The 14,251-nt window shown below is 38.7% G+C and overlaps 1 protein-coding gene and 1 pseudogene across 1 annotated transcript; one reads left to right on the top strand and one right to left on the bottom strand.

Moving 5' to 3' along the window:
- Positions 1-832: 832 nt before the first annotated feature.
- LOC102241641 (olfactory receptor 52B4) lies at positions 833-1,801 on the top strand. Its single transcript, XM_005885913.1, has one exon. It carries the CDS (start codon positions 833-835, stop codon positions 1,799-1,801), a length of 969 nt encoding a protein of 322 aa, XP_005885975.1.
- Positions 1,802-11,089: 9,288 nt separating this feature from the next.
- On the bottom strand, positions 11,090-12,215 carry LOC102241330 (annotated as a pseudogene).
- Positions 12,216-14,251: the final 2,036 nt, after the last annotated feature.

Genomic DNA, 14,251 nt, shown 5'->3' with positions numbered 1-14,251 from the left:
TGTAATATGGTACCTGAAAAACAGTTACTGCTTCCTAAATGACAGAGTTAACGAATCAATGAATGAATGCACACTAAGAACTAAATGATAGAATTTCCACCCGAAGAAAAAGCTTTAAAATATCATGCACAACGCCTCCCAGCAACAATGCCTTCCTTTCAAATTTTAGTCACTTATAAACTTAGTTCCTTAAGGTGTGAGCATGAGCAGTGCCTCACCTTAGGCACACAGGCTCTATTAATGCTGCCTCTCAAAGTTCCCTTGATTCTCTTCACAAGCGAGCAGATTGTATATGGTGAAGTCAGAGAGATTTCAAATCTCATTTCCGTCAATTATACCAAATTTGTCTGAACAAACATCTACCCTGCTTTTTTCAGTATTCCCTATGCACAGCCACCCAGAGCTGAACACTGTTTCACGAAGATGCTATACTTCGTTTTGAATACCCACGTTTTCTTTTGTTGTTTCTCTTTATTTTCTTTCTTTTCTGTATGATAAAGTACCCACCACAAAGCTAAGTTCAAGTTCTTCACGTTCAAGAAACACTTGTTACAGCCTTTCCAGATACGTAGAATAACTCCCTTTTGTCTTTTCATAATCCTCTGTTGGTAGGAGAGATACATACAATAAAATGTTTTATTTGATTAGCTGGGAATATGTATACCTTTTAATCAGACTGTCACTCATTAATGCAGAGGCTATAATCTATTATCTTATATGTTTCTTTTTATTTGCATGTTCAAAGAAGAAGGAATATGTCAAAAGGTCTTGTGCCTTCAGAAAGAATATTACAAGGAATACTGTGTTTTCTTGTGTCTGTGAATAAGAAGTGATGTCTGTGGTGGTCTCCCCACATGTGACTACCTTAAACCACACTAGTGTTAGCCACATTGTGTTCCACTTGCTGGGCATCCCTGGCCTTGAGGACCAGCACATGTGGATTTCCATCCCCTTCTTCATTTCCTATGTCATTGCCCTGCTTGGGAATAGCCTGCTCATCATTGTTATCCTCGCAAAGAGCAGCCTCCATGAACCCATGTACCTCTTCCTCTGCATGCTGGCCGGAGCAGACATTGTCCTCTCCACGTGCACAGTACCTCAGGCCTTGGCCATCTTCTGGTTCCATGCTGGGGAGATCTCCCTGGATCGCTGCATCACTCAATTCTTCATCATCCACTGCACTTTCATCTCTGAGTCAGGGATCCTGCTGGTGATGGCATTTGATCGTTACATTGCCATATGCTACCCGCTGAGATACACAGCTATTCTTACATATACACTGATTGGGAAAATTGGTGTGACCATCTTTTTGAGAAGTTATTGTACAATTTTCCCCATAATATTTCTTTTGAAAAGGTTGACTTTCTGCCAAAATAATATTATTCCGCATACCTTTTGTGAACACATCGGCTTAGCCAAATATGCTTGTAATGACATTCGAGTGAACATCTGGTATGGACTTTTTGTAATAATAACGACAGTGGTTTTAGATGCCCTGTTAATTTTTGTTTCCTATGTGCTGATTCTCCATGCTGTCTTCCACATGTCTTCCCAAGATGCTCGCCAGAAAGCTCTCAACACATGTGGTTCCCATGTCTGCATCATCTTCCTCTTTTATGGGCCTGCCATCTTCACTACTCTTACTCAGCGGTTTGGACGCCACATTCCTCCTCATATCCACATTTTGCTTGCTAATGTCTGCATTCTGGTTCCACCTATGCTGAATCCCATCATATATGGGATCAAGACCAAGCAAATCCGAGAGCAGGCTGTTCACATGTTTTTCCCAAAGCAGGAATAACTTTGGAAGAGGACCAGAGTTTTCAGCATCTATAGCTACTCATGGTGTGATCTATGGAAGTGGTGGATGGAAATATTAGTGGTAAACTGGAAATACTAGGAAACACTAGGAAATAGTTCGAAGATGGTGTTTTTTGTTTTGTTTTGTTTTTTATAACTTTTTTAATTGATTTTTTACAGAGAGGAAGGGAGAGGGATAGAGAGTTAGAAACATCGATGGGAGAGAAACATCGATCACCTGTCTCTTGCACACCTCCTACTGGGGACGTGCCCACAACCAAGGTACATGCCCCCAGCTGGAATTGAACCTGGGACCCTTCAGTCTGCAGGCCGACGCTCCATCCACTGAGCCAAACCGGTCAGGGTGAAAAAGATTGTGTTTTTGAAGCAAATTCACCAAAAATGTTATAGGATATTAATATTCAACTGCCAATGAGGAGGGGGGGGCATGGTTTGCTTTCTACAAGTTTCCTAATCCTCTTAGTTGCTTTTTCTTACTAATTTAAAAATAACCAACCTTATTTTAAGGACAAAGCACTTAAAATTCTTTTTTAAAAAAATCCTCACTCAAGGATATTTCCTATTGATTTTTAGAAGGAGTGGAAGGGAGGGAAGAAGGGGAAAGAAGAGGAAGAGAGAGAGAAAGTGAGAGAGAGAGAGAGAAAGGGGGAGAAAAAGGGAGAGAGGTGAGTGAAGTAGCATGAGAGAACTTGTGGTAATAGAACACTTCTCTAAATTGAATGCAGTGGTACTTACATAAATCTACACATATGACAATATTGCATAGAACTACACACACACAACAAATGCATTTAAAATTGTTGATATTTAAATAAGATATGTGGATTTTACCAGTGTCACTTGGTTTAGATATTGTACTCTAGTTATACAAGATATTACTATTGGGGAAAATTGAGTGAATGGTACAAGGGATTACCCTTTACAGTGTTGGGGTTTTTTTGTGTGTGTGTGTGTGTTTTTTTTACAACCATCTGTGAATCTATAACTATTTCAAACTATTTTACAAAACTACAGTAATCAGATAATATGGTACTGGCATAAAAACAGTCACATAGATCAATGGAACAGAACACACAGAAAGAAGTAAACTCTCACACATATGGTGAACTAATATTTGACAAGGGAACCAAGGATAATTATTGGGGAAAGGATGGCCTTTTAAATAAATGTTCATAAAACTGGATAATCACAGAAGAATGAAAGTGGACCCCTTAACTTACACCACTCAAAACAAAATAAACTGAAAATGAATTAAAATCCTAAACATCAGACCTGAAAGCATAAAACTCCTAAAAGAAAATGGAAGAAAAAAGCTCCTTGACATTGGGTCTGCCAATGATATTTTGGATATGACATCAAAAGCACAGCAACAAAAGCAAAATCAATAAGGGGGAACTATGTTAAACTAAAGGGCTTTGAATTGGAAAAGAAACGATCAATGTAATAAATAAGAAACCTATGGAATTAGAGAAAATATTCGCAAACATATACCTGATAAGGGGTAAATATGCAAAATATATAAGGAACTCATACAATTCAAGAGCAAAACACCCACACAACCTAATTAAAATGGTCTGAAGATCTGGAGAAACAGTTTTCTATTTTAAAAAATGTTTTTATTGATTTGAGAGAGAGAGGGGAAGGGAAAGGGAGAGAAGCATTGATTGACTGGCTGCCTCCCCCGCCCCCCCCCACCCCCGCTCCGATTCCAGCTCTGACCAGGAATCAAACTGGTGACCTGTAGCTGCATGAGATGATGTTGAGCCATGCTGGCCAGGGCTAGACAGTTTTTTTTTTAAAGAAGACATATAGCCCTTGCTGATTTTGCTCAGTGGATAGAGTGTCGGCCTGTGGACTGAAGGGTCCCGGATTTGATTCTGGTCAAGGGCATGTGCCCTGACCAGGAATTGAACCATGACCTCCTGGTTCATAGGTCGATGCTCAACCGCTGAGCCCTCTGGCTGGACTATTATTGATATTTTTAATCTTTTTCCTCCTCCTCCTCCTCCTCCACCTCCTCCTTCTTCTCCTTCTCCTCTTCCCCCTCCTCCTTCTTCTGGAAGACTCTTTAAGTTTAACATTTCTTGTAATACTGGTTTGGTGGTGATGACCTCCTTTAGCTTTTTTGTCTGGGAAGCTCTTTATCTATCCTTCTATTTTAAATGATAGCTTTGTTAGGTAGAGTAATCTTGGTTGTAGGTCTTTGCTTTTCATCACTTTGAATCTTTTGTGCCAGTCCCTTCTGGCCTGCAAAGTTTCTGTTGAGAAATCAGCTGAGAGTTTTATGGAAGCTCTCTTGTAGGTAACTAACTGCTTTTCTCTTGCTGCTTTTAAGATTCTCTGTTTGTCTTCGACCTTTGGCATTTTAATTATGGTGTGTCTTGGTGTGAGCCTCTATAAATTCTTTTTTGGGACTGCACTTACTGGACTTGTACATCTTTTCATAATTATTTTTTCAAATGTTTTAAATCCCTTGCTCAATCTGTTCTCATTCTAGTACCCATATGATACAAATGTTGGCACACTTGAAGTTGTCCCAGAGGCTCTTTAAACTATTCTAATTTTTTAAAACTTTTTTATTTTTGGTGTCTTTATTTTTTTTCCTGCTTCGTTAACCTCTGCTTCATTTACTCTATTGTTGATTTCCTGTAAGGTATTCTTAATTTTAGTTATTGTAGTTTTCATTTCTGACTTGTTCTTTTTGATATTTTGTATTTTCATTTTTATGTTTCCCTATCTCTTTGTTGAAATTCTCACTAAGTTCATCTACTCTTCCCTTAAGTTTATTAAGCATCTTTATAACCATTTTTTAAACTCTGCATCTGTTAGATTGCTTGTCTCTGTTTTGTTTAGTTGTTTTTTTCTAGAGATTTTTTTCTGCTCAAACTGTATACCTTTTATTTTATTTAGTTCTTTTAAAAAATAGTTTATGTCTCCATTCACCTACTGAAGGACACTTTAATCATGTCCAAGTTTTGACAATTATAAATGAAGCTGTAATAAATTTTGTGTGCAGGTGTTTGAGTAAATATACATTTTCAATTTACATAAGCTAATATGATTTCTGCATTGCATGGTAAGAGTAAAATTAGTTTTTAAAATCAACAAAACAGAACACAGAGTTTAGAAACAAACCCATACGTGGGGCAAGTTTATTTAACAAAGATACAAAAGCAACAATAGAGAAAGGATATCCTTTTCAACAAATAGTACTTGAACGTTTAGACATCCATCTGCAAAATAATGACTTTCAATTCATGCTTCAAACTCTCTGCAAATATCAACTCAAAAGGAATCATTGAACTAGGTAAAGACCTGAAACTATAAAACTTCTAAAAGAAGTCAGAACACTTTTGTCACCTAGAATTATGCACATGAATCTGGGAACACCAAAACATCCTATATAATAAAAGCTTAATATGCTAAGTGTTCAGTCGTCTGTTCAATCAAAGCGTAATATGCTAAGGCCGCTCAACCGCTTGCTATGATGTGCACTGACCACCAGGGGGCAGACACTCCAACCGGTAAGTTAGCTTGCTGCTGGGGTCTGGCTGATTGGGACTGAGCCAGATGGGCTGGACATGCCCTAGAGCCCCCCACAGTCCCTCCCTGGCTGGCCAACCTCCTGCGTCCCTCCCTGGCCTCAATCATGTACTGGTGGGGTCCCTTGGCCTGGTCTATGCCCACTTGCAATCCAGGACCTCTTGGGGGATGTCGGAGAGCTGGTTTCAGCCCAATCCCATTCAATGCAGGACTTGCCCCCTGGTGGTCAGTGCACTCCCACAGGGGGAGCACCGCTCAGCCAGAAGCCAGGCTCAGGGCTGGCAAGCCTCTCCTGCCTCTGCGTCAGTGCTAAGGATGTCCGACAGACGGACATCCCCCGAGGGCTCCCAGACTGCGAGAGGGCGCAGGCCAGGCTGAGGGAAGCCCCACTCCCCAAGTGCATGAATTTTGTGCACCAGGCCTCTAGTGATGTATAAAATAAAATATCATCAAAATTAATAATCTATCCTGCTTGAAAGACACTATTAAGAAAGTGGAAAGAGTCATAGAATGAGAGATATTATGTTCAAATCATAGATCACACAGAGAGCTTGTATCCAGAATAAAGAACTCATAAAACTTAATAATTAGAGAAGAAACTTCAATAAAAATGGCTGAAATATTTGTACACACATTTCAGCAAAGAAAATGTACATATGGCAAATAAATACTTGAAAACATGCTTAACACCACTAATTATAATGAAAATGTAAATTAAACTGCAATGATGAAGGTTTAACAAGCTATTAGAATACTTATATTTAAAAAAGATAGTGTCAGGTTCTGATGAGGATGTGGAATAATGGCAGCTCATACATTGCTGGTGGAAATTCACAATAGTATAGGCACTTTGGAAAAGTTGGGCAATTTTTTAGTAAAGTTAAACATATGCCTATGATGTACACCTGAAACTAATACAAAAGGATATTGAATGCCAACTGTAATTGAAAAAAATTAAAAAAATTTAAGGTAATCTTAGCTGGCTTTAAAAAATATATTTTCTTATTGATTTCAGAGAGGAAGGGAGAGAGAAAGATAGAGAGAGAAAGAGAGAGACATCAATGATGAGAATCACTGATCAGCTGCCTCCTGCACGCACCCTACTGGGGTTTGAGCCTACAACCTGGACATGTGTCCTGATCGGGAATCAAACCGTGATCTCCTGATCCATGGGTTGACGCTCAACCACTGAGCCATGTCAGCTGGGCTTAGCTGGCTTTTTAAATGTAGCAACTGATAAGTTGATCCAGCATTTATATGAGTATACTAAAGCCCTATTTTTGCTATAACCATTTTAAAAATTAAAAATAAATTTGGAGGACACTGCCCTGCCCCCATAACCAAATATGCTTATCCTATGACCTGGCAATCTTATTAGTCTTAGATTTTTAGCCACATGAAGTATAAATTTAATTTTCACTTCCAATAAAATATATGAATTTTTAAAATTTAAATTCTTTATTGCTTGAAGTATTACATAATTCTCCTCCCCCCCCCTTCCCCTGGCCTCCCCTACCCCCCAGTGTCTTATGTCCTTTGTTTATGCTTATATGCATGCATACAAGTCCTTTGGTTGATCTCTTACCCACCCACCCCCACCCTCTCCTGCCTTCCCTCTGAGGTTTGACGGTCTGTTCGATGTTTCTTTGTCTCTGGATCTATTGTTGTTCATCTGTTTATGTTGTTCATTATATTCCACAAATGAGTGAGATCATGTGATATTTATCTTTCTCCAACTGCCTTATTTCCCTTAGCATAATGCTCTCTAGGTCCATCCATGCTATGGCGAATGTTAAGAGTTTCTTCTGTTTTGATAGCAGCGTAGAATTCCATTGTATAATGTACCACTGTTTTTTAATCCACTCATCTGCTGACGGGTACTTAGGTTGTTTCCAAATCTTAGCTATGGTGAATTGTGCTGCTATGAACATAGGGGTGCATATATCCTTTATTGGTGTTTTTTCTGTTTTCTTGGGATATATTCCTAGAAGTGGGATTACTGGATCAAATGGAAATTCCATTTAAAAAAATATTTTATTGATTTTTTACAGAGAGGAAGGGAGAGGGATAGAGAGTTAGAAGCATTCGAGAGAGAAACATCGATCAGCTGCATCCTGCACACCCCCTACTGGGGATGTGCCCGCAACCAAGGTACATGCCCTTGACCGGAATTGAACCTGGGACCTTTCAGTCCGCCGGCCGACGCTATATCCACTGAGCCAAACCAGGCAGGGCAGGAGTTCCATTTTTAGTTTTTTGAGGAAACTCCATACTGTTTTCCACAGTGGCTGTACCAGTCTGCATTCCCACCAGCAGTGCAAGAGGGTTCCTTTTTCTCTGCATCCTCACCAGAGAATATCTAACTTGTCGTATGACTCCATTTGTAAGACATTTTAGAAAAGGCAAAAGTGTAAGCACAGAAAACAGAAAAAAGGCTACCAGGGCTGGTGGGAGTTTATTAAAAAGGTACACATGGGTGTTTTTTGGGAGGGTGATGGAACAATTCTATATTTTATTGTGGTAATTGTATGTTTATTGAAACTCAGACACATGAACTAAAAATAATTAATTTCATTGTGTTAAGTTGTATGTTTAAGACATAAAAAATGTAATGATGAAAAATGGTACCTTAACTTTGCATATTGCTATTGGATTCCATTCAATTTTTTGGAAAACACATATTTCCTAGAATTTCTAAAAGGTGCATTAAAAAACTTTTTGCAAACAAAAAAACACATATTCAGCCTGGGTAGGAACAGTCACTCCTACATACATGCAGCAAAAAATTTCAGCATCTCTCCTATAGTACACTAGAGGAAATATAGCAACTGTGTCTTAATGCTCATGTTCATAACAAATTTATTTATACTACCAATTTCTTGGATATAAATATTCAACAATAATGCACTTATTCAACTTAATATTTATGTAATGTTCTGGATGCCAAAGGAAAATACTTGTTATACAACATTACATTAAGAAGGTGGATATAAAATAGTTTCCCAATTTATAATAAGTGAAAATTTGCTTACATGACAAAACATTTTAGAATTATGAACTATTTAGCTAACTGGGTAAGATTAGTGGTAATTACAATGCCTCTTTGTTATTTTGTCTTTTTATATCAATAGATATTTTTGAACTTATTCAAATGATAAATTCAATACAAACAAACATTTAAAATAATGTAATTCATGTTTGATTTTGAAGCACTTGTGAAGAACACAAAGGAAACAAAAAAGATTAATAGTTTGATTACATAATTTCTAAGGACTCATATATAACTAAGATTAATAAACAGGAAAAATGAGGAAATGTTTTAATGAATGTTGTGCTGTAACCATTATTGCTGTATCCATTTTGAAAAAATAAATGTGGAGGACACTGCTCCGCTCCCATAACCAAATATGCTTATCCTATGACCTTGCAATCTTAGTCTTAGATTTGTAGTCACACGAGGTGTAAATATGCTAAACAGGCAAAATGAGGAAATGTTTTAATAAACATTATGTTCTTGAACAACTGAAAAAGTTGAAATAGAGTGCATGTTAATAATAATGAAATGGCTAGGTAAATTATGGGTCTTCTATAAACTTGTATATTTTATTGCCAGTTAAATTATGTTTTAAAAAAGGTTTTGGGTTTGATTCCCAGCCAGGGCAGATACTTAGGTTGCCAGTTCAATCCCCCCGGTCATGGCGCATACGGGAGCAACTGATCCATGTTTCTTTCTCACATGGCTGTTTCTCTTTCTAGCTTCCTCTCTCTAAAATGCAACAAACATATCCTCAGGTGAGGCTAGAAAAATTATGTTAAAATATTTATATTATAAATCTATGTAAAAAAGTAGTTTCATGTATGTAAAAATATATAGAATTCACATAGAATATGTATGTAAACTATGTGAAAAATAGTTTCAGATATGTAAAAATGTAATTACAAAACAAAGGAAAAAGGCAAGTCACACTAACGGAAGTAATAAATGTTACTTATTTATAAGTTTCATTTTCTCTAATTATTTTAAAGTGATAATTTCACAGTTTTCTAGTTTACAAGGAAGTGTATTTTAAGCATGTTGATTTAGTGCCTAGTTTTTCAGCAACATAATAGACACTAGGGAAGTAACATAAATAGAATGCTGAGCCTACTTTCAACTGGGTAATGAACTAAAATAATCACATTTACATGTGAAAAAGGCTTTTAGAAATGATTTTATTTATTTTTAATTTAATATTTTCTCCATCACTGTTTACCCCCATATGACCTCTTTGACCTCCACCAATCCCCCTCCACCTCCACAATCACCACACTGTTATCCATGTACATCAGTTCTCTCTTTTTTTCTTTGTTACTTAATCATATTTTTTTGGAAAGCAAGACATGAGTAATCTGTCCCCCTTCCCTAACTGCCCTCCACCCAGAGTGGTCTGCTTCCTCTCTCTCTATCTGCCTCTATTTTGCTTGGTAGTTAAAACAAAAATAAAAATAAAACTACCTTATGATCTAGTGATTCCTCTTCTGGAAATTTATCTGAAGAAAAATGGAACACTAATGTGAAAGAATATATGTACCCCTATGTTCATTACAGTGTTTTTTACAATAGCCAAGATGTGGAAGCAACCCAAGTGTCCATCTGTAGATGAATGGATAAAAGAGCCATGGTACATTTACACAGAATACTACTCTGCTGTAAAAAGGAAAACAATCACCTTTTGTGACAGCATGGATGGACCTGAAGAACATTATGCTAAGTGAAATAAGCCAGTCAAAGAAAGAGAAATGTTTTTTAAAAGAGTATGTCTGTCTAAATTATAAATGGCATACCCTTGCATGGATTCAGTGGAGGGGCTTATTCTAGAAGAGTATGTGAACTGTAGTTCAATTGAAACAATTTACTTACCTACACACACTTTACAGAAAATAAATAGTAACCTGTCATAAAGTATTAGCAATAAATATCTTGACTTAAAAAATGGAGATTTTACACATTTTTTTTTTTTGTAATACGCTCTCTAAGCTGAAAGGAGTGGTGAATTTCTAGAATGAGAGAATGTTTTCCTGTGTCAGATGGTGCTGAAGTGTCATGTATGATGTGGACAGTATTGACCATTGGATTCAGCATTGTGGAGGATACTGTGACATGCAGTGTCATGGCATAGGAAAACTGTCTGACTGGGGTGAGAGGAAGAAAAATAGAGAAGGATATTTAGTCGTGAATGTATAGACAACTCTTTCAAGGTCTTTTACTGTAATGGAGAGAGAGAAAGAATGAGAAGTAGACCAGGAAGAGGAAGGAGAGGAAGAGAGGGAGGAGGAAAAGAAAGATAAGAGGGAGACAGGGGAAAGGGGGAGGAGGAGGGCAGAGGACAAACTACAGGGGAATGTGGATGGCAGAGGTTTTTGCCTGCTTCCCTCACTTCTCTCCCAATCTCTTTACCACATCATGCATAAATCAAACCAGGAAAGAATAGTCTAGCTATTACCCATAATGTAACTCTTTTCAAAGACCTCTGTAGAGTATAGACTAGAAATGAATTAAAAAGGTAACTGGTATATTTCTCAGACTCTGAGTGAGAAAACTCACTGAGGCACAAATAAATTCATCTCTATTATTTATCAGAGACTTTAAAGAGCAACTGTTCTCCACCTACTAGGGCTTCTAAAGCTCACCTCATGTACAGCTAAGAATGTTGAGAAAACAGTAGCTTGTTTCCTTTTCCCAAAGTCATATTGTTTTGGAAAGCAAGACATAAGTAATTTGGTCCCTGATCTGTTTGGTCTTGATCCCATAAATGATGGGATTTAGCATAGGAGGTATCAGAATGCAGACATTGGCAAGGAGTACATTAATGTGGGGTGAAATGTGGTGTCCAAAGTGGTGAGGGCTGAGAAGATCCCAGGACCATAAAAAAGGATAATGACACAGACATGGTAACCACAAGTGTTGAGAGCTTTGTGGCGAGCCTGTTGGGAAGGGATGCGATAGACAGCACGGAGAATAAGCATATATGAAACACAAATTAGTCAAACATCTAAAATCACTGTTGACATGAGGACGAAAAGTCCATACCAAATGTTTTTTTTTTTTTTAAATATATTTTATTGATTTTTTACAGAGAGGAAGGGAGAGAGATAGAGAGTCAGAAACATCGATGAGAGAGAAACATCGACCAGCTGCCTCCTGCACACTCCCCACTGGGGACGTGCCCGCAACCCAAGTACATGCCCTTGACCGGAATCGAACCTGGGACCTTTCAGTCCGCAGGCCGACGCTCTATCCACTGAGCCAAACCGGTTTCGGCCATACCAAATGTTTATTCGTATGTCATCACAGGAATATTTGGCCAACCCTATGTGCTCACAAGCAGTGTGTGGAATATTGTACAATAACTTCTCAGAAAGATAGTTAGACCAATTTTCCCAATAAGCACATGTGTAAGAATGGTGGTGTATCTCAGTGGGTAGCATATGGCAATGTAGCGGTCAAATGCCATCACCAGCGGGATCCCTGACTCAGATAGGAAAGTGCAGTTGATGAAGAAGAGTTGAGTGATGCAGCGATCCAGGGAGATCTCCTCAGCATGGAACCAGAAGATGGCCAAGGCCTGAGGTACTGTGCACGTGGAGAGGACAATGTCTGCTGTGGCTAGCATGCAGAGGAAGAGGTACATGGGTTCATGGAGGCTGCGCTTTGTGAGGATAAGGAAGATGAGCAAGCTAATCCCCAGCAAGGCGATGACATAGGAAATGAAGAAGGGGATGGAAATCCACATGTGCGGGTCCTCAAGGCCAGGGATGCCCAGCAAGTAGAAGACTGTGTAGCTCACATCAGTGTGGTTTAAGGTAGTCATACCTGGAGTATATGACTTGGGACCTCACTTTCTGTTTGTAGAGAAATCAACATTTCAGATTGTACTCAAACTTTATGGCACCTATCTGATTCTTTTCCATATTTAGTTCCAAGAACAACTAGGATAACAAAATGAATAGGGTATTGTCATTTTTTCCCCCAGTGAGGTAACAATCTTAGAGAGGAATAGATGTTTATATAGCCCACAAAACAATATGCTAAGTGAACATGTTAGTGGTAAAAAGATATTATTATAGGAACCCAACGGTATGGCTAATTCAATCTACTTGGCTATAGGATGCCAGGTTGAGAATGGAATGAAGTCATTTGGCATTTTAAAGATAGACTTTTGTTATATAAATATTTAATGCATTTAAAACAGTGTGTAATCCCGTGTAGTTGTTTGATTGCATCGATAACACAATGGTGAAAAGATCCAAACAAAAGTATATTGTCTGATTACAAATTAACGGGCTTGGATGCTTTCCTAGGAGGAGATATTCAATCACCTTGTGCTTTAAATTGGAAAGCATTAGATATTACTCTGCTGACTTAATGTCAGCAAAGGTCTTAATATTCTCAAATATTTACTCTACGTCCCATAGTCCTTTAAGTAGTTTATTCTTCATTTTATCCCCTATAGGGTTACTCCACATTATTATATAACTTGCTCACCTACTTTATATGTAGTCTTCATAGCCTAAGATGTGGTGAATGTGGATTGTCAGGCACCGGGAGCAGAGATTTTTATGTGTTTGCCTGAAGACTGCAGGGGAGGCCAGTACCTCAGGGAACTCAGATTTGCTTTTAACAACAACCCCTCCATTGCATACACATAGGTCAAGTCATTATGGCTCTTTATGTCTGCTAATACCACCCCTCCAGTACAACTCCATCCCTGGATTGGGTGTGCACATATATTATTTCCAATGAATAACATGTTAGGGTCATTACATCAGATATTTCTGTGTCTGTTTTAATGAGAATTAGTAAATATTATTCCCATTTATATCAGCATAAATAAATTGACTGTGAAACATAGATTATTTTATCTATTATCTATCATCTATCTATCTATCTATCTATCTATCTATCTATCTATCATCTATCATCATTTAGCATCTATCTATCTATTTATTATTATTATTTTTTTAGGTTTAAACAGGTCGACATTTATTTTTCTCTGAGCCAAGAATCCCAGGAGAGGAAGCCCAGAGTTGATGTAGCAGCTCTGCTGTAACAAGTACTCAGAAAGATAAATTGCTTTAGCTGTTTATTCCATTACTAGAGGCCCAGTGCACAAATTTGTGCATGGGTGGGGTCCCTTTGGGTGGCCTGAAGGGATCAGGCTGAAACCTGCCGTCCAACGCCACTTGCAGCTCCTATTTGTCGCTCCTGCTAATCCCAGCCCCACTGTGCCTGCTGTGTCCATTTAATCCGATTGGGAGAGGCTTGTGCTGCTGCAGCAGCATTCGCTAGCTAAGAGCCCTGCATCTGGCGCCCTCCCAAGGGGAGTGGCCTGCAGGATTGGGCTGAAATCTGCTCTCCGACATCCCTTGAGGGGTCCCGGATTGTAAGAAGGCACAGTACAGGCTGAGGGGCCCCACCGGTGCACAATTGAGCCTGGGAAGGGCCGTGGGAGGGCTCCAGGGCATGTCTGGCCCATCTTGCTCAGTCCCAATCGGCTGGACCCCAGGAGCAAGCTAATCTACCAGGGGGAGCATCTGCCCCCTGGTGGTCAGTGCACATCTTAGCGACTGGTTGACTAGTTGACTTTCTGCCCCCTGGTGGTCAGTGCATGTCATAGGGAGCAGTTGAGCAGCCTTAGAATATCATTAGAAAATTACATTTTAATTGGCTGTTCAGTTGTTCTGCCGTTCAGTCTATTTTATTATATAGGACTAGAGCAGTGATGGCAAACCTTTTGAGCTCGGCGTGTCAGCATTTTGAAAAATCCTAACTTAACCAAGATGGCGGCATAGGTAAACACCAGAAATTGCTGCCTCGCACAACCACTTCAAAAATACAACTAAAAGA

This window comes from Myotis brandtii, unplaced genomic scaffold (assembly GCF_000412655.1).
Source record: "Myotis brandtii unplaced genomic scaffold, ASM41265v1 scaffold936, whole genome shotgun sequence".
In the NCBI taxonomy this organism is placed as follows: Eukaryota; Metazoa; Chordata; class Mammalia; order Chiroptera; family Vespertilionidae; genus Myotis; species Myotis brandtii.
Note: the sequence above shows the minus strand (reverse complement) of the source record. Positions and strands in the feature narration are given on the sequence as shown.